Source organism: Melospiza georgiana, chromosome 13 (assembly GCF_028018845.1).
Source record: "Melospiza georgiana isolate bMelGeo1 chromosome 13, bMelGeo1.pri, whole genome shotgun sequence".
NCBI classification, from domain to species: domain Eukaryota; kingdom Metazoa; phylum Chordata; class Aves; order Passeriformes; family Passerellidae; genus Melospiza; species Melospiza georgiana.
Genome location: NC_080442.1, coordinates 3,856,095 through 3,879,930, shown reverse-complemented (window position 1 = coordinate 3,879,930; position 23,836 = coordinate 3,856,095). Strand labels below are relative to the sequence as shown.

The 23,836-nt window shown below is 56.9% G+C and overlaps 1 protein-coding gene across 1 annotated transcript; it reads right to left on the bottom strand.

Annotated features, from left to right (window-relative positions):
- Nucleotides 1-7,391: 7,391 nt before the first annotated feature.
- Nucleotides 7,392-17,690, bottom strand: CSK (C-terminal Src kinase). The gene is made up of 13 exons (XM_058033317.1): nt 17,602-17,690; nt 13,085-13,161; nt 12,748-12,861; nt 12,217-12,329; nt 11,357-11,576; nt 11,009-11,102; nt 10,864-10,929; nt 10,649-10,748; nt 10,430-10,520; nt 9,662-9,735; nt 9,369-9,564; nt 8,447-8,533; nt 7,392-8,354 (listed from the first exon to the last, which is right to left on the bottom strand). The coding sequence occupies exons 2-13, from the start codon at nt 13,097-13,099 to the stop codon at nt 8,172-8,174; spliced, it is 1,353 nt and encodes a 450-aa protein (XP_057889300.1). The 5' UTR covers nt 13,100-13,161; nt 17,602-17,690; the 3' UTR covers nt 7,392-8,171.
- Between the last annotated feature and the right edge of the window lie 6,146 nt (nt 17,691-23,836).

Genomic DNA, 23,836 nt, shown 5'->3' with positions numbered 1-23,836 from the left:
CCCCCGCGGGAGGAAGCAGGAGCCCCGGAGCTCCCCGCGGTGGATGGAGGCACGGTGGGGGCTGCGGGGAGCCCCCCGAACGCCCTTCCCTCCGCGATTCCCGGCTGCTCCATCCCAGCGAGGAGCAAACCCACCCCAGCGCCCTTTCTCCCGCTCTGTTCCCCATCCGTGGGGTCTGGCAGGAGGGAAAGCCGGGCTTGACGCTGGGAACAAGCCGTATGTACCAGCACCAGTCACAACTGTTGTTTGCTCATCCATCCAAGGGCTGGTGCCCAGAAGTTCCATCCCCTTTATCCTATTAATGATATCCCTGGAAGTATTCCCATCTCTGGAAGTGTCTGAGGCCAGGCTGGACAAGGCTTGGAGCAACCTGGGGCAGTGCAAGGTGTCCGTGCCCATGGCAGGGCTTGGAGCTTGGAGGAGCTTTATGGTCCCTTCTGGCTCCAGCCATTCTGGGATTCTGTGATCCTGTGATTTTATTATATTAATTAATACTGAAGCTGCTCTCAGCCCCCAGAACACAGGCACGAGGGCGTTCATTGATCACCTAAACGAGGAGGAGGATGGAGCAGGAATTGATTGTGTTGCATCATTCCCCGGCTCCCTCCAGCCCCACTCCCACTCCTGCTCTTCCCTTTGACTGCAGCCTCATTCCAGGCCTTGGGGAGTGAGCAATTAATGGCATCAGCCACGCACCTCCCTTCCAGATGGCCAGCCTGGCTTTAACAGACATTTCTCCCTTTTTTCTTCTCTGCTCCTGAAAAATGAGCGCGGATCCAAACCCCAATCCCGGCTTGTGGGAAATCATTTCATTCCCGAAATATAAAGACAATCTCTGCAGATTAAAATGATGGAACAGCTGGGAAGCGACAGAACAAAGTGACAGAGGGAGGGGGAATGGGCCCATCTCCTCCCATCCCCCCACCCAAGGTAAAATTATGTCTTAAGAGGAAAACAGACCGAAAAATAATGCATTTTTCTAGGGTAATAATCTGGCCGGCAGCTTGGCAGTGCGCTGCTTTTAGGGATTGGGACACGCTCTCGGAGGTGACAACGGGGGATTTGTCCCGGGTGAGGGCTCTCCCGGCAGAGCAGAGCCCCCTGATTGATGCCAGCAGTTCCCTGGAGTCCACCCAAACGTGCAAACCGATGCTGGGACGAGGGAGGTCCCTCTGTTTGGCACGACCCCAGTGTCACCCTCAGCATCCCCCAGCACACAGGTGCCCCTGCTCCTGCTGCTTACCCCGAGCTGGCAGCTCAGGAGCCTCAACAGCTTTTTGAAGTGATGATTTTTGCTTTTCACACCGATCCGCAGGCTCTCCTAAGCGCTTTCCCATGGAGAACCCATGGAAAATTAATTTTAACCCACAATGAGCTGGCACAGCCTTGGTGAGAAACAGGCTGGGAGCCCCCAGATGTCCCACTGCCAGCAGTGTGGTCATGTTCTGGCCATCAGTCTGGCTGGAAAGAGAAGGACCAGCACCTCTGCTTGTGTCCCTGGGCGCTGGCCCGAGCTTCGTGTGGGCTCAGAGCAGATTTCAGCTGTGGCTGGTCCTGCGAGCTCCGCTCACGCCGGATTTCGCTGCGAGCATCCATTAACAATAAGAGACTGGAAGTCAGGACCGATTTTTTCCAGCTGGGTTAGATGGGTCAGCTCCCACGGAGCCTCCCTGTCTGAGGAGCTAAGAGCAAACAGCTCCTGACGAGCAGAACCGCCGGGCCAAGGCAAGGAGGTGAAAACAAGCCGGGCAGCGCCTCGGATCCCAACCCTCGTGGCGGGGATGCTCGCTCAGCCCGGGTTTTACAGGGATGGAGCAAAAGGCAAAGACCTCCAGAGAGGTTCTGCAGCTCTCCCATCCCCTCAGCTTTTCCTGGAGAGGCCGGTGGCCCACCTGGAGGCAGAGCCGGGGGGACAATCAGAGGGTGCAGCGAGCTGGGAAATGACGCTCCGAGGTGGTTGATTTCCCCATTCGCCTTTCCTCGGGCGGCTGAACCGTTCCTCATCCCTGAAATATATTCAAGTGAGGATGAGTCATCCTTCCTGCCAGGACTCTAACCTGCCGTAATGAGATGTAAATCCTTGCATGACCCATTATATTAGCTTATGCTATATCACACATCTCCACGGATTAGACGGCAGCGAGATGAGACGTCCCCCCGCCGCAGCCGCAGACAAGACGGTGGAAGTTAAGAGGATCCTCTCTTGGCGTTGACACCTGATTTAAATTGGAAGCAAGCAGCTCCCTCTGCCATGCTGAGAGGGATCATTCCAGCTCTTCTTTCCAGGTAACTGGCTCCAAAGGCGCAGTTACCACAGCCCAGGCTCCAGAGGATGCTCCAGAGGATGCTCCAAATGGCCCAGGAGTGGCTGGTTCACTGGATTGTAGAGGGGAAGGCTCAGTGACCTCGACCTGCAGGGCCATGGCAATAAAGCAGCAGAAGGCCTGATCCCTGAAATGCAGGGAACACGAGCCTTTTTTAACCTTTGGAGACCCCACAGGAGTAGGTGAGGGAATCCTGGAAAGCCGCATGCGTGTGCGCCAGAGCCGCCACGGGAGGGAGATGAGAAGGCGTTTCCAAAGCAAGCAGGCAGCCCAATGCTGCTGCTGCTGCTGCTGCTGCTGCTCTGCTGCTGCTGCCGGGGATGTCACGCCGGCACTTGGCAGCTGAATGTCACTTGTGCTGATGGGGACAGGCACCACCACCTCAGGAACCGCCGCGCTCGGCTCTGACCCCAGGCAAAGGGCAGGGTCACCTTCGCTCTGCCACCTGGGATGGGCACAGGGACACCCCGGGGACATCAATCCAGAGTCCTGCTGGTGTTAGGGACCACCAGCTCGCAGGAGTTTGGGGGAAAATATCCTGAAGGTCTTGAGAAAAGCATCCCTTCAGTGGGATTCCCTCTGGAGATCCTTTAGGGGGATCGAAGTGCTGCCATGTCACTGACAGAGGGAATAAAGAAACTTTAGGATAAAATGTGGTAAATTACCAGATGAAATTATTTCTGGCATTTACGCAACTCCATAAAGCTGGAATTTGCCTTGGCTGAGGAAGAGGGGTGGCAGCTCAGCTTGTCATGGAAGTGAAACCAAAGATTTCCCTGTCCTAGGGAGGCATTCCCATGGAAGGCCTCCCCACTCCTATAGAACCAAGCCTCTGAGCTCCCAAAGCCTGACATCATCTCCACAGGATTAAAAAACCATCCTTGCCCTGGGAGAGCCCCTGGGAGCCCCTGAGTGCTGCTGGGAAGGGAAGCCAGGAGTGGGGGATGCTGCTGGGGTGTCCCCCCAATTCCCTCAAAATTCCCTGTTCTCATCTTTGTGTCACTGAGCACGGGGCTGCCCAGAGTCACCATCGGGGGGTTTGGGGTGAGAATGGCCCTGTCATCCAGAACATCCATCCTGAAGGATTTGGATTGGGATGGAAATGTTCTTGTCATCCAGAACATCCGTCCCAAGGGATGGGGATTGGGGTGGGAATGGTCACACAGGACACAGAGCCCCTGTCCCCAAGGGATGGGGATTTGGGGTGGGAATGGTCACACAGGACAAAGAGCCCTGGTCCTAAGGGATGAGGATTTGGGGATGGGAATGGTTCTGTCATCCAGAACATCCCTCCTGAAGGATTGGAATTGGGGTGGGAATGGTCACACAGGACACAGAGCTCCTGATCCCAAGGGATGGGGATTTGGGGTGGGAATGGTCACACAGGACAAAGAGCCCTGGTCCCAAGGGATGGGGAATTTAGGATGGGAATGTTCCTGTCATCCAGAACATTGATCCCAAGGGACGGGGAATTTAGGATGGGAATGTTCCTGTCATCCAGAACATTGATCCCAAGGGATGGGGAATTTAGGATGGGAATGTTCCTGTCATCCAGAACATTGATCCCAGGGGATGGGGAATTTAGGATGGGAATGTTCCTGTCATCCAGAACATTGATCCCAAGGGACGGGGAATTTAGGATGGGAATGTTCCTGTCATCCAGAACATACACCCCAAGGGATGAGGGTTTGGGGTGGGAACGGTTCTGTCCCACGGCACACACAGAAGGGCACAGAGGAGTTTTGGGGTGCCCCGAGTGCTCTGCCAGAGGAGGAGAAGGGGCAGCATCTCCCAGCAGCAGAGCAGCGCTGCAATTCCCGCCGGGAGGAGGAGGAGGAGGAGGAGGGCTGTGCGAGGTGAGGAAGAGGAGGGAGGCGCTGGGGGGGCTCCCAGGGCGGTGTCTGCAGCCGAGCCGTGACACAAATGCGGCCGGACAGACATACAGAGCATGTAAACAGGCACATGGGGAGAGCATGTGCTGCTCCGCGCCGCTGGTGGAGAGCGAGCCCCGAGCAAAGGCGCTGGCACACACACACACACACGCACCATTCCCACGGGGGATCTTCCAGCCTTGCCTTCATTCCTGGAGTGCCCAGAAGAAGAAAAAAAAAATAATTAAAAAAAGAAAAAAAAATAGAGCGAGAAAGAGAGAGAGAAAGGGGGAGAGGTGAACGGCACGGAACGGTGATGGGAATGGCTTTGTACACGGCGCTAAAAATAGTCCTGGTGGTAAAGTCGATGGTGGAGAGGGGGAGGAGGGATGCCAGGGCTTGGCAAGGCCGTGCTCCGGGGATGGAGAGGAAGGGCCCTAATTAGAGCTGCTAATTAGCCCCAAGCAGCAATGAGAGAGCGGTTGTGGGGGGCTCATTGCACCCCCTCTGCTCGGGATGGAGGGTTTGCCACCCAGGGAATGAGGAGCCAGCTGGAATCGGGGTGCTGTGGAGGGATTTTGGGTGCTTACGGTGAGGAAGGTTCTCTGCAGCTGGAATTGGGTCCTTTGAGGGGATTTTTGGGTGTTTAGGGTGAGGAATTGGGGTCCTTCGAGGGGATTTTGGAGTGTTTAGGGTGAGGAAGGCTCTCTGCTGCTGGATTGGGGTCATTTGGAAGGATTTGGGGTGTTTATTTCAAGGAAGGCTCTCTGCAGCTGGAACTGGGGTCCTTGGAGGGGATTTTGAGGTGTTTAGGGTGAGGAAGGCTCTCTGCAGCTGGAATTGGGATTTTGGGGGGTTTAAGGTGATGAAGGCTCTCTGCAGCTGGAATTGGGGTGCTTTGAGGGAATTTTGGGGTGTTTAGGGCGAGGAAGGCTCTCTGCAGCTGGATTGGGGTCATTTGGAAGGATTTGGGGTGTTTATTTCAAGGAAGGCTCTCTGCAGCTGGAATTGGGATCCTTTGAGGGGATTTTGGGTGTTTAGGGTGAGGAATTGGGGTCCTTTGAGGGGATTTTGGGTGTTTAGGATGAGGAAGGCTCTCTGCAGCTGGAATTTGAGGGATTTTGGGTGTTTAGGGTGAGGAAGGCTCTCTGCAGCTGGAATCGGGGTCCTTTGAGGGGATTTTGGGTGTTTACGGTAAGGAAAACTCTCTGCAGCTGGGATTGGGTCCTTTGAGGAGATTTGGGGTGTTTAGGGTGAACAAGGCTTTCTGCAGCTGGAATTGGGGTGCTTTGAGGGGATTTTGGGTGTTTAGGGTGAGGAAGGCTCTCTGCATCTGGAATTTGAAGGATTTTGGGTGTTTAGGGTGAGGAAGGCTCTCTGCAGCTGGAATTTGAAGGATTTTGGGTGTTTAGGGTGAGGAAGGCTCTCTGCAGTTGGAATTGGGGTCCTTTGGGGGGGTTTTTGGGTGTTTAGGACCAAAGCTCGTGGAAGGAGTGCTAATGTATATATAAAAATTATATATCCCCTAATGGAGGAGAGAAAGAATCTGCAGGGAGAGGGGGAGCCAGGAAAGGATGATTTGGCTCTGGGGCCCGTGTGGGGTGCAGGTGATGGGTAGGGATGGAAAAGCAAAGGATGTGTGAGTTTGGAGATGGCCCTTTCAAACAAAGCCCAGCTCTCCCCAGGCCCTGTCCAGCTGGGATCCCACTGAGTGGTGCGGAGAGGAGATTTTCCTGCTGGATTTTCCAGGGATTTTTTTAAAGCCCGCGGTCCTGCTCCCTGTGCCGCGTTCCCTCCTGGCACAGCAGGGAGAGGTGCCCGTGTGCCACGGCAATAACGCCCTGCAGGATGGTGATTCACACGGGAATTTGAGGCAGGATGGAGCTGACACAGCCAGGCCCTGTGCCCGACTCGGTGCCCGAGGGAGGAGGAGGAGGAGGAGCGGGAGGAAGGGGACGTGACGTGAGCCAGCACTCGGGGTGTCACCCAGCCTGTCCCCACGCTGCTGCCGATGGACAGAGCCCCAAAATCCCTCGGGATAAATCCCTGGAGGGGTCCAGGATGAGCAGCTGCAGGCACAGAGTGAGAGAGACCAAGAGACTCTGTGCGGGGAAACTGAGGCACGGTGGTGACAAGAGGGGCAGGACTTTGGCAAATCAGGGTGAAATTGCTGATTTGTAGTGAAGAACACAGCAGATCTCTCAGCATCCTCGGAGGATGCTGAGGCACCAAACACCACCCCTGAGACCACATGGGAAGTGTGGTGCCATTTGGAGGAAAATCAAAAATCCCAATAATCGAAGATCTCCATAATTTTGGGGTGAGTTTCCTCCCCTTTTTTTGACAGGAGGGGGCAGGAGCAGCGCTCTCCCTGCTGTCTCCCATCACGTGAAGCTTCTGGGTACTTCTCTCCGTTCCCAAAGCCGTTTCTTGCAGGCTTTGCCTCTAAATGACTTTAATCTTCATAAGCCCAAAAAGTAAAGCGGCTTATCGGGCTGGGCACTGCTGGAGCACCGGCAGGAAAGGGGGGGTGATGTGGACAAGAGGAGGGGGGTCAGTCCGGCGGAGAGGAAACCCCACACAGAGGAGATCCATCATCCCCATCCCATCCCCTTCTGAGGTCTCAGGGAATGGAGTGAGCAGCAAATCTCCCCTCTGCACGCTCCATCCCACATCCCTGAGCTGTGCCCGTGTCCCACCACTCCATTTTTTCCCCTTTTAACCCCGCTCCAAGAGGAATCTCGGTCTCGATCCCGGCCCGGAGCAGGCGGAGAGCTCCTGCCAAGCCGGCAGCCGGCGTTTAACGCTGAATAATTCCCTGCGGAGGAGCGGAACTATTCCAAACCTGCCAGACGCCACCTCCACCCGGCTCCCGGCGGGAATTCCAGCTCTGCGGACGGGGCCTGGGACATCGGGGTCTCACCTGCACACGTGGGATAATCAGGGAAGGCAGCGAGGTTCAACAATCAGCTCCAAACTGCTCCCCCAAAGCATCAGAAAGTAAAAAGTAAAGCAAAAAGTAAAGCCTGGACTAAAGGGGAGCTTTGGCATCACTTCATCCCCATCACAGCCAGCTCTCACAGGTAGGATGGAGCAAAGTGCTGCTCATCCTCACCGATTTGGGGAGGAGATGGGGGGTCCACCCCCATTTTTTCCCCCGGAGCCGCTGGCAACAGAGGGGGGCCGAGGCGGGGTGTGCCGCGTCCGTATGGAATGGTCTTTTTATTACAGTTTTTAATCTCACAGTCGGTAGCATTACATGAGAATAAAGCACTGGACAGGACTGGAAAAAAAGGCCTCTGGAGACAGCATGCAAACATTGCAACGAGTTTAAAGCAAAACAACCCAAAAAAAGAAAAAGCGTCAGGCAGGGACGCGGCCGCGCTCTCCCGACCGGGCGGCGAGTCCAGCGTCTCCCCCTCAACCATCACTTCTGTCGCTGGGGGTTTCCTTTTCATGTGTCCGTTTCATTGGTTTATTTATTATTATTCTCCTTTGAACAACCTTCTTCTCTCTCTCTCTTTCTTTTTTTTTTTTCCTTTTTTTTTTTTTTTTCTTCTTTTAATTACATTAAAAAATAAGATTCGTACTTTAGTAAAACGCCCAACGCTCTGCTGGGCCCTTGCTCGAAATAATAAAAAAAAAAAAACGACAAAAAAAAAAAACAACCAAAAGAAACCCAAAACAATAAACGCTCCCCCCAAAACCGAGAAAATAACAAAAAATACCCCACAAAAATTAAAATAAAAAAACAAACAGCGTGGGAGACAAAAAATGAAAACAAAAACCCCAAACCTGGAAAATAAAAATAAAAACTGACAGATTTGGAAGTTTGGAAGCAACCGGGGGGAATTGGAGGGGGGCTGAGCACCCCCGGGGCTCCCTCCTGGTGCCGTGGTGGGGCCGGGGGGCTGAGCACCCCCCGGTTGCCCCCCAGCGTGGGTCCCCTGCGGCTGTGGGGTGGCAGAGCCCCCCCTCACAGGTAGAGCTCCTTCTCTTTGATATGCACTAGCTGTTCACGGAGCTGGTGGAAGGACGGCCGGTGGCCGGGGTCCAGCGTCCAGCACTTCTTCATCACCTCGTAGACGACGGCCGGACACCCGTCCGGAGCATCCATCTTGTAGCCCTTCTCCACGCGGGGCACCACGTCCTTCAGGGGCTGTGGGGAATTCGGGGGGTCAGGCAGGGGCTCTCCCCAAAAATGCGGGCTCAGCTCCCTCCCTGAGCACCCCGGGGGTGTTCATCACTCACAATTCTTGGATAAGGCACTCGCCCGAAGGAGTAGATTTCCCAGAGGAGGATCCCGAAGCTCCACACGTCCGACTTGGTGGAGAATTTCTGCAGGGAGAGAAGCAGGCTCAGGCAGGGGTGTGGGATCTACAGCTCCACAGAAGACTGTGGACTTTGGGTGTGGGAATCCCCAGTGCTGAAGAATTCTTGTGTTGGATAAGAGTTTAAGAAAAATATGGAGCTCAATTGAAAGTTATGCTTTTCTGCTTTGCTTGACTTTAACCATGCAGATTTGCCAACCTAAAACAAACGTCTGGGTGACTTTAGCTAATGATTCAAGTTTAGATACCATATGTTTGTCCAATGTGGCCCCCAAGAAACCATTTTCCACCTGTTTGGTTGGTGTGCCAGTAGATGTTTGGCCAATCCCAAAAGATACTTAAAAAGCTGTATCAGGCACATTTTTTATGGGACCATCCCCAAATAATCTTTGGATGCATGGGAAGAGTGGGCTCCTCACCTTCTCAAGGCATCTTCTGAGCCTCAAGAATCAGAGATCCTTGGCTCTATGTACATGACCTATTGGGTCAAATTTAATTATACAAAAAAAGATGGATCTTTAGCTAAAGATGTTACTCCCTTTCACAGCATATTTAAAAATCAGACCTCATGGTGCAACTATGCTTCTTTAATTCAATCTGCATTTACTATTTCCTTCCAATTACCTGCTGGAATGTTTTTCATTTGTGGAGACAGAGTTTGGCCTGCTATCCCAGCACACATCACAGGACCAAGGGTGGCAAGGGATCTTCCCCACCCTCAGGGCAGCTGTTTTTGGGGGTCACAAAGCACCAAGTGGCACTCAAGCACCATCTCCGGGACAGCCTGGAACGTTCCCCCTTCCAGCACACACCCAAGCCACCCCTCTGCTCTGCTCACCCACCTTTTCTCTAAGTGCTTCTGGTGCTGTCCACTTGACAGGCAGCTTGCCTGTGTCCTGTGTGGAGGAGGCTTCCTTGGTGAGCCCGAAGTCGCTGACCTTGGCGATGTTGTCCTCCGAGACCAGCACGTTCCTGGCCGCCAGGTCCCGGTGCACAAAGTTGTTGGCTTCCAGGTACTCCATGGCTTCACAGACATCTCTGCCAGGGGTGGGGGGCACAAGGGGGTTGGCAGGGAGGCCCCAAAGCGCGGGTGGGGCGGGTCAGGGGGGTTGGCACGGCCTTGCCTGGTACTTACAAGGAGAACTTGAGCAGACAGTCTGCCCCGAGCACCGACCGCCCGCGCGACCGCAGGTAATCTACTAGGCTGCCCTGAGGCAGGATGGACAGAGAGAGGGGTCAGCAGGGCCAGCAGCACACCTGCTGTCCCCTCCCTTGGGGGGCAGGACCAGGGGATGACACCCCTCCCTTGTGGGACAGGACCAGGGGAGATGTCCCTTTAGGATGGGGCAGGACCAGGGGAGATGTCCCTTTAAGATAGGGCAGGACCCAGGGATGACGTCCCTTTAGGATGGGGCAAGATCCAGGGATGATGTCCCTCCCTCATGGAGCAGGATCAGGGCAGATGTCCCTCCCTCATGGGGCAGAACCCAGGGAGAATGTCCCTTTAGGATGAGGCAGGACTCAGGAATGATGTCCCTCCCACATGGGGCAGGACCCAGGGAGATCGTCCCTTTAAGATAGGGCAGGACCAGGGAAGATGTCCCTCCCTCATGGAGCAGGATCAGGACAGATGTCCCTCCTTTGTGGGACAGGACCCAGGGGAGATGTCCCTTCAAACGAGGGGCAGGACACAAGGATGATGTCCCTCCCTCATGGGGCAGATCTCGGGATGTCACCCCTGCTGGGAGCCAACACGGGACAAGGGACATGCCACCTGCAGCCAGCCCTGTGTCCCCAGTGAGATGCAGCCCAGGCTGGCGTGACCCAGGGTGAAGCCCCAAGAGCGTGGGGGACACAAGGGGACAGAGGGGGAGGGCAAGTGGCCCTGTGGGGGGGGTCTCACCTTGGCCATGTACTCGGTGACGATGTAAAGGCCACTCTTCTCCTCCACAATCACCCCCAGCAGCTGCACCAGGTTGCTGTGTCGGAGCTGCCTGCGTGGCACAGGAGGGCTCAGGGCGGGGGTTTGGGGACAACAGGGGTGTCAGGGGCCACCCAGCGTGCTGGCAGGGACAGAGGCGCCCCCTCCCTCACGCTGTCCCCCAGTGAGGGCGGCACTCACGTCATGACGGACGCCTCTGCCAGGAAGGCCTGCGCTGTGGCGTCGTTTTTAATGCACTTCACGGCGACTTTGTTCCCCCGGTAATCCCCCAGCATCACGTCTGCAGGCCAGGAGAGACGGGCACAGGAGGCACTGGGAAGCATCCCAGCCTCCTGGGGCCCCACAGAGCCCCCCCACCACTCAGGGCCACCACGGGCTGGGGACAGCGGGCTCACCTCCGAATTCCCCTTTGCCAATGATCTGTAGCAACTTGAGGTCCTTCATGTTGAGGGCCCAGCCGCCTGCATGGGGGGAGAAGGGGGAGTGAAGGGGTGCTGGGGGGTGCCCAGGGGCAGGGGAGGGGGCACCACGGCCACTCACTGCGGGAGAACTCGTCCTGTGCTGCCACCGTGCCCTCCATCAGCTTGGGTTTGATGAGGCGGGTGCAGAGCCCGTCTGCGTCCGTGGTGTAATGCTGGGGGGACACGGCGGGGCCTGGGTGACACCTCGGCACAGGGTTGGTGACACCCAGCGGTGCCGGGCTCTGAGGTCCCACCAGGTGGCAGCACGAGGCCACGGACAGGCCTGGTGGCGGCAGAGAGCCTTGTCCCTCCTCCTCCTCCTCCTCCTCCTCCCTCTGTCCCCAGCAGAAAGGAAGAGCACCCACCCCCAGCCCTGCAACCCCACAAGCTCTCATGTCCCCACAGGGCATTCCAGCGGCGGCCTCACCTCCACCAGCTGCATGAGGTTCTCAAAGTAGACCTCCTCGTCGATGCTGAGCTTGCTGGAGGAGTAGATGATGCGGTAGTGCTCCACCTTGCCCTCGCAGCTGACGCACAGCGTGTAGTCCCCGGGGTAGTTGGTGCTCTCCCGCACCAGGAACAGCCCCGTCTCGGGGGGGTACAGCAGCCTCTCCGCCTGCTCCCTCGTGATCTTCCCGTGGAACCACCTGCAGGGCCACGCAGGGCGGGCTCAGGGCTGCCTGCACCCCCGTGGGGCTGTGCTTGGCTGTGCAGCAGCTTTTGGCCCTGCCGGCGTGGGGACGGTGCTCCTCGCTGTCACTGTGCTGCTCCTGGCTGTCCCCATCCACCCCATGACACAGCTCCCTCCATGGTGTTCTGCTCCCTCCTCCTGCTCCCTCCTCCTGGGCCCAGCGGGGATTCTGTCCCTCTGTCCCTCTGCATGCTCCCAGGAGGTTCCTCCTCCAGCCTGGGAGTCCCTGGCAGCGCTGGGATGCAGCAGGAACATCAAACTCATCCCTCCTCTACAGACCCCATTCCAACCTTCCCTCTTCCTCCCAGCAGCCTTTACCAAACCCTAGGTTAGATAAACCTAAGCCCAGGTTAGGTAAACCTAGGTAAACCTAACCCTAAGTCAGCCTAACCCTAACCCCAGCCTTGGGTACCAAAAAATAAATTAAAACACAACCCAACCATCGAATCACCTTCCCAGCCATGCAGGCAGCTCCCAAAACACCCAGAGCTCTCTCTAGCAGCAAATCCCAATCCCAAATCCACGCTGTGCCCCGTGAGGAATGTCCCTCCTGCCACAGGGACGCTGCAGCCCCAGAGCCCTGGCTGGGTACTCACGGCATGAGGCTGAGCTTGATGCCAGCTTTGACCCCTTCCCGCTTCTGCACGTAGTTAGCAGGAATGATGCCCTCCCTGCCCACCTTGTTCTTCGCCTTGTACCAGTTGGGATCCTGTGGGGACACAGCAGGATGTCACAACGAGCCCGTGGCCCCTGCATCCCACCCGAGGAGCCCTCTGGGGGTTCCCCTTGCTGGCTGCAGGCAGGATGGGGTGAGCAGGGCATTGGGGTCGGTGCTGGGACCACCAAACCCCAGTGCTGGTGGCCCCACAGGGCTCACTGTGATCCCAGAGCCCCCCAAAGCCAGAGCCCCTCTTTTCCTTCCCCTGAGAGGAGCCCAGCACCGCTGCCTCTCCCATCCCTCCTCCACCTCCCAGGAGGCACTCGCCTTTTGGAGAAACCTTAACTAACGAGGCCATGGATTAATTAACCAAGCTCCTGGCCAGATTCACACCCAGCCAGCGGGACTGGCAGGACGAGGGGCTGCCATTAGCACGTGTCAGGGGGTGCAGGGACAGAGGACAGCTCACCTTGGTGACAGCCACGATGGTGAGGACGTCTCCTTTGCTGAAGGGCAGGTCCTGCTCGGCGGTACCGTGGAAGTTGTACTTGGCGATACATTCTGTACCAGACGGCCACACGGCCTGGCAGGAGCAGGGGGTGCCATCAGAGCCCTGCCCGAGCGTGCCACCCACCCCTGGCACCCTCAGGGACCCCCCTCACAGATGGGAACCCAAAGGGCGTCTATTCAAACCAAGTGTCCCCACGTCCCTCCCGAGCGCTGGGGCCACCTCTGGATGGCTCCATGGATGGTCGAGCCAGCCTCATGGATGGCTCCATGCCCCCCTCTCCTCACCCAGAGCTTACCTGCATCCCTGACATCTTCTCAGGAGGTTGGGGGAGCAACTCTCACAGGGGGGACACCTCACTCGGTACCATGAGACCTGCACGGGGGGAAAGGATGGCTGAGAACAGGGCACGGCAGGAACGAGGCACAGCACGGCACGAATGAGGTGAGAGGAGGATGCAGCACCCCCCAAAGGATGCTCTCAGGCCAGGTGAGCATCTCTGCTCCCTCCAAGAACAGGTCCTGCATCAAAATATCCCCAAACTGAGGTGGAAGTGGGAGCTCTGGGCCCGCTCAGTCCCTGCAGTTGGGGTGGGAGCAGCTGCTCACCCGGATTAGGAGGCATTTGCACGGATCCTGCTTCTTAAGAACTGAGTTTTTGAGAGCAGCATCTGCACCAATGATAAGTCCAGCGCAGCGTGGAGATGCCCAGAGAAGGGAAGGGAACAGAGATGACCTCCAGAAGTCCATCCCACTCCTCTCCCAGGCTACACAGCCAGAGCCCTGCTCTCCCTGCTGACCCACACATGGAAACATCCAGCCCTGAGAGCTTCCCAGGCCTGGGATCCAAAAGAAATAAACCAAAAACTGCTCCCTGCAGCATGAAAACCGCTGGGACAGTGGAACGTGCAGCTCCTGGAGCCCAGGGGGATGTGCTGCCCGGGGGTGCTGTGCTCTGGGATGGCTGTGTGGGAGGGAGGGGAACAAACCCGGCTTTATTCCCGCCGCTCCAGCCCCCGGCACGGCATGAAGTCACCGGCCCCACAATCAAACAAGGCTTTCTCGGGCTGGGGCACCGGGGTCGTGCCCAGCTGGGGGGCACAAGGGGGGACACACACAGAGCAACCCCAAAACCCCACCCAAATGTCGCGGAATCCATCCCCTCCCCTGGGGTCACCGCCCGCAGCGCTGCCGTGGCGTCAGCCGGGGCTGGGAGTATTTTGGGAAGGAGGAAGTGAAACGAGGGGCAAGGAGGAGGAAGGAGATAAGGGGCAGAGCTGCGGGAGGAAGAGCTCGGTGAGAACGTGGCCCTGTTTCCACCACGTGCCCGCAGCCTTCCGGAAAAGGCGTCACGCTCCCCCCTGCACCTCTGTCACCTTCCCCAGCGTGGGGACATGGCAAACGGCTCTCTGCTCTTGGCAGAAATCAAGGCTGGGGTGCTCACCCCAAAAGCAGAGCCTGGGCACCTGAGGGGTTTCCATCCCCACAGTGCTGGGGGGGTTTCTCTGCCAGCCAGGCCGGGGAAAGCTGGAGATGGCACCCAAACGCAGCCTGGTGGCACCTTGGGGACACTGCCAGGAGTGCCAGATCCAGAGCACAGCAATTCTGGGCTGGGGAGCACCAGATGCGACCCACAACTGCAAACCCAAAGCATTCCCAGCTCCAACCCCCTGCTGCTCCAAGCTGATTTTTGCTTAAATTTTGGATTCACACCTGGCACGGAACAAAGATTTCACCCAAGGGTCTGGATCCCACCGGTCTGAAAGGCAGCACCAGAAATGCAGGGAATAAACGCCGCTCTCTAGGCTGTGGAGGGATGTAGCTGAAGCCTGGAGGGAGGTTTGAGGAGGGGATTTCCCATGGCTGGGCCCTTCAGCCCTGTTCCCCATGCAGGCTCCCGTGGGACAGCGAGCACAGGCTGTTGCTCAAGGAGAGCTCCAGCCCAAAGCCCTGAGTCAGCGCTTCCCACCGGCCAGGCCTTGCTTCCAAACAGCCCAAAAGCAGCAGGATGGAGCTTTCCACCAGCTGGAAAACCCTGGAGCCAGTGCAAGGGATGCCCAAAGGTTCATCCCACAAAGGTTTTCCACTCCGTGTAGGAGCTGAATCCTCCCAGTCCCAGAGGCCGCTTGTTTGGGCTTTCAGCTCACGGATGTCACCAGCATTTATATTTGATAAATGCAGCAAGGATACAAAATTCATAGCCTGCCTTCATAAAGAGAATTTTTTTTTCCCTGCTAAAGAGGAAACTGCCTGAGCAAACCCCACCAAGAACAACGCTGCAGCCAGCCCAGGCTTTTTTATCTTCCCAGATCGTGGATATTCATGGCACAGAACTGTGGCATTGTTATAATCACACACAATAAATCCGCCTTTCACTTTTAAAGAGGGAGGTGGTTCCAACACCAGGGGCTGCCCCTCAGCCCGACACAGGCCTTACTCCTCTGAGCCTCTTTTTAATCGTCACCTCATTTCTGCCTCAAAGCCGAGACTTTCCGAGGAAGAGGAGGAGGAAACCACATGGGGCAGCTGCCAAAGCAGCCCCCGAAGGCCCCGTGTGACAGCCAGCGGTGTCACCCGGGCCAGCCCCGGCCCCGAGCCCGCCCTGCACATCCCTCGGGATGCTGGGCTGGGAGAAGGACCTGGAGATGCTGCCCGAGGGGATGCAGAGCTTCAAAGCAGCATCCTGCGCCTGCTGGGAAACCACGGGCATCGCCCCTGCTCGCTCTGCTCCAGCAGGATGTGCAGTAGCACATGAAAGAAATTAATAATCATTAAAAAAAAATTAGCCAGGGAGCAGCTGGGCCGATTGGGCAGAGCCCAGTGCTGGGTTTGGCTCTTCCCAGCCCTGCCAGGCCAGGGTTTGTTCCTTTGCAAGCTCAGGATGTGCTCAGGTGAACCAAAACCCAGCTCCCTTGTTTGCCCAGCGGAGCATCCTGGATGCAGGAGCCCCAGGGATGGATTTCAACCCGCAGGGATGGATCTCATGCCCCAGGTCCATCCCTCATGTCCCAATGGGAAGGCTGGCCTGGCAGCCAGGAGCCGGGCAGGGCAGGTACAGCCAACACCTCTGAGAATCCAAAGGGCACTGGGAAATGAGCTGGGGACAGCGTTCCTCTCATTAATCAAAATAAAACCCAGTCGTGCCAGACCCACGGGCACGTTGGGAGAGGAGTTTGGGAGCTCCACCATCACCACGGGGTGGGCAGGTGAAGGATGCTGCATCTCAGCTTCAAATCCAAGCAGGGGAAGGGGCAGCACCTGCCCAGCACCAGGATGGCTCTGTTGAAATGAAGTTTGATGGCACAGAAGCCTCATTCCCAACGGGAACAGGTGTGTGGGCATCACCCACACCCACCCCTTCCCGTGCACCCACCTCCCAATGAAGTCCTTTAAACTTCAAAAAACAACCAAAAAAAAAAAAAAAAAATCCCAAAGCCACCCCAAACCAGACAACATCCTCCCTGCCTCTGAGAGATGTTATCTGCTGTTATTACAACGAACACCTACGATTACTCTAATCGAAAGAAAAATGTTCCTCCTTCATCTCGCCCGAGAGCTCGCAGCGTTTCGGAGCTGCCCCCCCAAACCAGCCCCAGCCGGGTGCCCTGCTGCAAAAAAAGGGGGGAAGCAGCTTCTTTTTCAGGGGTTTTGAAATTCTTTTAGAAGAGAAAGAGAGGATGCTGCTGGTCAGAGAGCTGGGGATACCCGTGGGACAGGTGGTGGAGGCCTGCAGAGAAGCTGCTCCCAGCCCCACATTGCAAAGAGGATTTCCTGGTCCTCCTTCACCCTACAAAAACCTCACCAGGGTGACTTTCCACCAGAAATCACCCCAGTGTCCCCTTCCCTGGTGCTGTCACCTGGGGACAGAGACAGGACGTGGAGCGGGGCACGGAAGGGTTTTTTTGGCAAACGCCTGCTCAAAACCGAAAAGCTGGGGGCAGGCAGCTGTCAAAGAGCAAAGAGGCACCCCAAAAGCCCACAAAACTCCACAAAACGCCCCAAAACTCCCCAAAATGCCCCAAAACTCCCTGCCTTGGCAAGGGTAACCCCACGGCTCCACGAGGGAGGATGGGGATGCTCCCAAAACCTCCCGCATCCCTCCGGGGACCTCTCCTCACCAGGATGGGGCTGTGCTCCTGCTTGGGTCCAGTGGGAACAAACCCCTGTCCCGGGAGGAAGGCTGCCACCCTCCTCCTCCTCCTCCCATTCGCCTTTTTTTTTTTTTTTTATAATTTTTTTTTTGGGGGGGGGGACTTTTTGATTTTTCGGGGGGGACTTTTTTTTTTTTTTTTTTTTCTTTTCCCCGCCCGATGGCACAACCCGTTTCACTCTCGCTGAACCAAGAGCAACAGCCGCGGCTATAAATAACCCGCCGCCGCCTTATTGCCCGAAAAAAAATTAAAAAAAATAATAAAAGACAACAACAACAACAACAAAAAAAAAACCAACCTCCAAAACCCAACAAAAAACAACAACAACAGCAACAACAAAAAAGCCCCAAATTTTAAAACGTTCAACGCAACAAGGAGCTGCCAAGCGCTCCGAGCAGCCCGCGGGCCTTTGTACGGGATGGGGATGCAGCGGCAGGGGGAGGTGGTACCCCCGGCGGGCTCGGAGCCCCGCAGCATCCCTCGCCGTGCCGGGGGTGGCTCTCCGTGCCCGTGCGGGACGGGAACGGGGCGCGGGCTCCCCAGGGACTGCGGCGGGGCGGCAGCGGCCGTGCGGGGTCACCGGGGGTCAGGCGGGGCCGGACCCGCGCTCCCCCCTGGCCCATTGTCCGCGCCCCGCCGGTTCCCGCGGGCCGTCGGTCACTCACCTCCGTGCGGGCAGGGGCTCAGCCCGCCGCCGGCTGCTCCATGCGGCGCCGCCGGGGCCTCCGGGCTCGGCTGGGCCGGCGGGGGGGCGCGGGGGGGCGGAAGGGGCGGGGGAAGCCGGAGCCGCCGCCGCCGCCGCCGGAGCGCGGCGGGGCCCAGCGCGGCGGGTGTGCGGGGGGCGCGGGGCGGGCGGGGCGCGGGGGGTCCCGGGGCGGCGGGGCCGGAGGGACGGACCGAGGGAGGGAGGGAAGGAAGGAGGGACGGAGGGAGCGGCGCCCGGAACCGGAGCGCCCCGAGCGCAGCGCGCATGCGCCGCGAGCACCGCGCCGGCGGCGGGGCGGGGGCAGCGGGAGGAGCGCGGCGCCACCTGGTGGTCACCGCCGGTAGCGCAACTAACCGGGGACAGCGGGGACGGAGGGACCGACAGAGGGGACAGAGGGACAGGGGGACAGCGGGGACAGAGGGACAGCGGGGACAGAGGAACCGAGAGCGGGAACGGCAGGGACAGCGGGGACAGCGGGACCCGCACCGCGGATGGGACACGCACCGGCAACGGCAGCGGCAGCAGCACCGGGACACGCACCGGTAACGCATCCCCACAGGCACCGGGACCGGCATCGGGTAGTGGGACCTGCACCGGCAATGGGAACCGTAGCGGGACCGGGAACAAAAACGGGAGCGGGAGCCGCACCGCGACCGGGAATGGAACAGGCAGCGGCAACGGGAGCCGCACCGGCAATGGGAGCGGGAACTGCACCGGGAGCGGGACTGCCGCCGGCGCCCAATGGGGACCGGTAAAGGGACCCGCACCGGAATGACACCGGCACCGGGATCCGCACTGGGAACGGGACCCGCACCGGGAACGGGACCCGCACCAGGAGCAGCCCGGGGACCGGGACCGCCCCCGCGGTTCCTGCCCGGTGTGTGCTCACATGGGTGCAAATAGTACTGAAATGATGCTAAAATGGCAGTAAAAGAACAAAAAGCGTTACAAAGTCTATAATAAAGAAGGTTAAAATGGTCAAATTACAATGAAAATATAATATAATATAATATAATATAATATAATATAATATAATATAATATAATATAATATAATATAATATAATATAATATAATATAATATAATATAATATAATATAATATAATATAATATAATATAATATAATATAATATATAAAAATATCTTAAGGTGCCTTCCAGCCTAGCCCATTCCCTGATTCTGTAGTCCTAGGAGATATTATATGTAGAATTATTGTTATTAATATTAACAATAATGCCATAAAATTGCTTAAATAACTGATCATAAATAGCATGACATCACATAAACATACCAGAGAGCATAGCATAATGTAATGCCATATAACGACATGATATGATATAATAATATAAAATAAATTAATGGAATGAATAGGCGATCTTTAAGGTACCTTCCAACCCAACCCATTCCCTGATTCCATGGGGACAAAGGGACCGCAGGGGACAGGGAAAGTCGGGGTGCAGGGCCAGGGAGGTCGCAGCAGCCACGGGAGCGGGGTGCCAAGCCCAGCCCATCTTTGGGAAGCACATCCTTGCTCCAACAGTGCACAGGAAAGATCCGGGGATGCATTACTGGGGCGAGCCCCGAGTTCCCCCCGGCGTCTGGAATGTTCCTCTGGCCTCGGGGACGTGTGGAAGGGGCTCCATCCTCTCCCAGGCTCCTTCTGGGAGGAACTGAAAGCAGCTGAAAGTGCACCAGAAATGCACCCGAGGTCACCCCGCCCCAGTTCTGCCCTGCCCTGCACGCACCCAGCTCTGCCTGCACCGTCTCGGCCTCTTTGGGGTGGCTGGGAACGGGAATTCCACAAAAAATCCTCATCTTGCCCCGCAAGCCCCAAGAGCCTCAGCATCCCCAGGGCTGGTGCGGGGATCGGGCTGAGGCTGCTCCGTGCAGGGGGACATGGAGGGTGCTGCAGGTCCCTCCTGGCTCCTCCACACAGGAGATGCCACCACCGTGGTGGCCACAGGGGTCCCAGCCAGGTCCTTGTCCCTCCTGGCTCCTCCACAGCCCAGGTTCCAGGTGCAGACAGTGGATGGAGCAGACAAAGCTCCTCGTCTCCCGCGAGGCTGGGGCCACCTCGGATGGGCTCAGTCCCCTCCGGAGCCCTTTGGGATTCCAGTCCTGGCTGGAATTTTTCCCTGGAAGCGTCTGGGTTTGAGGGTGGGTGATGCCTTGGCTGGAAGGGAAGGATGGATTCACACCCAGCGAGGTTGGGATGGACATCTCCATCTCCATCATCTCCATCTCCATCATCTCCATCTCCATCATCTCCATCTCCAGGAGAGGGGGCCCTTCAGCCGGCTGGGATCTGCAGGGAAACAGAAAATAAAGGAACGGGGACAAGAATGCAACAAAGGAGGAACTGAGAGTGAAATCCCGGCGGAGTGAAGGATGGAAAATCGCCTGCCCCGCCGCTCTGCATCCCTGGCTGGTTGGATGGGTTTCTTGCGGAGCTCGGAGCGTCCGAGGGCGGGATGAGGGGGCGGGCAGGGAAAGGGAAGCGATCCTGCCGGGATGTACGAGACAGCGCAGGCGGTGGCTGCGAGCAGCCGAGTAAAGCCAGCGCGACAGCTCTCGGCTCATTGCAGCCTGCAGGATTCACCTTCCAGCCTGCAGGATTCACCTTCCAGCCTGCAGAATTCACCGTCCAGCCTGCAGAATTCACCTTCCAGCCTGCAGAATCCACCTTCCAGCCTGCAGAATTCAGCTTCCAGCCCCAAAAGCCCCGGAGGGAGCCGGGTTTGGTTTGGCCGGTTCTGCGGCTCCCAGCGCTCCGGGATGCTCTGCAGGGGGGTCCCTTTCCCACAGATCCCCCTCCCCAAATGTCCCACCCTGCAAAAAGTGTCCCCTGAGCAGGAGAGCGCCCGGCGCTCCCCCGTGCCGCTGGCGGAGCTGTGTCACAGGTGCCACCGGAGGGCGTTCGGGGACAGCTGCAGTGAGCTGGGATCCTGCTCTCTCCATCCCAGCCCTGCCTCTCGGGGTGCCTCTTCCCCCATGCCACCCCAAACCCCCCTGAGTGTGGGGGACAGCCTCATTTCAGGGCTCTCCTTCGTTCCACTGGTTTCGGGGTGTTTTAAATTGGAGAGCAGGATGGGGACGCTGGCTCTCAACAGGGATCCCCACCAACTCCGTGTCCCCCTCTGCCTGTGTCCCCCACCGTGACAGCCCCAGCCCTGCTCTACCCACCCTGCTGGGGTTCAGGGAGATGATTTTAGGGGTGAGAGTGGGGCAGACAACTGAGACCTCTCGTTCTGGGGGGGACATGAGAGCCTGTCCTGTGACCGTGTTCACAGGGGCTCTTGGATGAGGGAAGAGAGGAGGATCTGACTCCATGTTTCAGAAGGCTGATTTATTATTTTATGATATATATTACATTAAAACTATACTCAAAGAATAGAAGAAAAGGTTTCATCAGAAGGCTAACTAAGAATAGAATAGAAAAGAATGATAACAAAGGTTTGTGTCTCGGACAGAGTCCAAGCCAGCTCACTGTGATTTGCCATTAATCAGAAACAACCACATGAGACCAATCACAGATGCACCTGTTGCATTCCACAGCAGCAGATAATCAATGTTTGCATTTTGTTCCTGAGGCCTCTCAGCTTCTCAAGAGGAAAAATCCTAAGGAAAGCATTTTTCATAAATGTTGTCTGCGACACCTGTCCCTCTGTGTGACCCCACCTCCCACTGCTGCACTGCCACCAGGGCCAGCCTTGGGGACACCCAGGGGACAGCCAGCCCCGAGTGCATCCCAGCTCTCCACATCCTGCAGAGTTTGGGGAGCATCCACCATCCCAGAGGCTTTTGGCTCACACTGCCAGTGCTTGTGGGACCTGGTGGCCTCTGGAAAGTCCTGCCAGGGTGGGTGTACAGGTTTGAGGGAATTCCTGGGATCCCAGAGCTTTTCCTGAGCAGGGCTTTGCGTGCAGGGAGGAGCTATCTCTGCATCTCTGCTGTTCCCTTCTAGCCTGGGGACAAACTCCATGCTCGCCCTCTGATTCACAGGCGCCTTGTGAATCACCCTTGAGAACGGCACAGGGCGATCGATCAGCCCAAACTCTGCCTCCTTCCCCCGGGAGGAGGGAGGGCAGCAGGGAAAAGGGTTCAGGCTCATTTGGAAGCACTGCTGGAGCAGAGCCACGTGCTGGGTTTAAAGTGCCCAGCTCCTTTGGATCCAGCTCTGCTGCACCCACAGGTCCAGCCTGGACGGATTGGAGAACCAGCAGCTCCCTCACCCACTAGCTCCAGCAGCCCAGAAGCTGCTCAGGGAGGCTGAGCAGAGATTTTTATCCCTTCCAAAAGGCAGGAACCAGTGTGAAGTTCTGTGCATGGTGTTGGGGGGTTTTCCTCTGTCACTAGTGCAGGGGACAAACAGCAAAAGTGAGACACAGAATTATTAATCCCCACGGGGAATGGCTCCTGATAACAGATCACAAAGAGCCAAAGGACAGAAATTAGAGATGCAGGGTTCACTTTTAATTGGGAGGGCTGTTGGGTGTTAGAGCAACTCCTCTCTTCCCCCCAGAAGAGTCACAAGTGGTTGTTCTGGCCCATTCTGGGGCTAGGGACTGATTTCCCCAGCGAGGAGGTGCCACCAGCCCGAGTGCTGGCATCAGGCAGAGGGAGAAGCCTGTGTCTGCCCAGAGCTTTTCCTGCAGGAATGAGGGTGCTGGGAGCATTTGGAAGTGGAGCTGGAGCCCTGCTGCTGTGGCTGGACTCATGACTCACTTTAAAACCAACCGTAAAAGCAATTTTGCATGGAGTGATCAAAGCTTCCCTGGCTTATCACCACCCCGATTCCAGTAACGCAACCGTGGCGCTCACAGACTGCCCGGGCAGTAATTGGAGGGCTTAATTGAGGAAGGTCATTAGGGGCAGGCAAAGATAGGGCAACTGGAGCCTCTCACCTCCTGTGAGCCGCTGAGGCTTCCACAGCAGCCATGGTGAAAAGGGGAGGTTCAGGCTGGATACCAGGAAAGGCTCCTCACCCACGGGGTGGTGGGGCACTGAATGGGCACAGCCCCAGGAGCTCCAGGAGCGTCTGGACAGTGCTCTGAGGCACAGGGTGGGATTGTTGGGGTGTCTGGACTGATGATCCTTGGGGTCCCTTCCAGCTGAGGAGATTCCATGCTGTGATTTTGTGGAGCCCTGCAGGAAAGCTGGGGCCTCTCCTGGGGTCTGGCCTGTTGGAAGGGATGGCCAAGGAGTGGTGAACATGCAGGGGGTTCAGACCAAGGTCTCAGGGGTCCCTCCTGCCTTTGCACAATGCCTGGAAAGGTCTTCCACAGCTCTGTGGGATGGTTCCATCAGCAGCAAGAGAGGGAGAGGTGCTAAATGTAGGTAGGGAGCTATAAGGTGGCTGCTTTGCCTCAAGCCCCATGAAGAGAAGGGAAGGATAATTTGCCTGCCCATTCCTTTCCCCTCAAGCCTCTTCCCTCCCCCTGCTCCATCCTGACACAGATCAGCCCTCCAGGAATGGATCTTGGGGAGCCCTCCCACCAACAAAAGGCTGTTCCACACCACTGTTGTTAATATTAAGCTGCTTATCTGCCCTGGGGCCATAAAACTCTCATCTGCAAAGGGGGAAAAAAATCTCCCTCTGTTCTTTCTATCTGCTCCTGCTTATTGCAGCCTTATCAGCACACCCAGCCAGCCTTTGGGGCACAGGAGTCACGCAAGGGCTGCAGCAAACAAGACCTGTGGTCCCACAGCAGGGCCAGCATTGCGTGTCCCCCCGGGGCCAAGTCCACCCTGTGGGGACAGCATGGCACTGATGAGTCTCACTGATCTTCTGAGTCACCAGGCTAGGCACTGAGGTGCACCTCCAGTGGATGATAACACCTTCTCCTGTAGGAAGGGAATGCTGGCTTTGGGATGCTCCTCATGGGAAGTGGGTTTGGATTTTTGGTGCATTGACCTGTGGGATGTCCCCTGTGGGAAGTGGGTTTGGGTTTTTGGTGCATTGATCTGTGGGATGTCCCCTGTGGGAAGTGGGTTTGGGATTTTGGTGCATTGACCTGTGGGATGTCCCCTGTGGGAAGTGGGTTTGGGTTTTTGGTGCATTGACCTGTGGGATGTCCCCTGTGGGAAGTGGGTTTGGGTTTTTGGTGCATTGACCTGTGGGATGTCCCCTGTGGGAAGTGGGTTTGGGACCTGTGGTCCTTGTCATAGTTGGTGGAGCTGTTATTTGGCTGGCG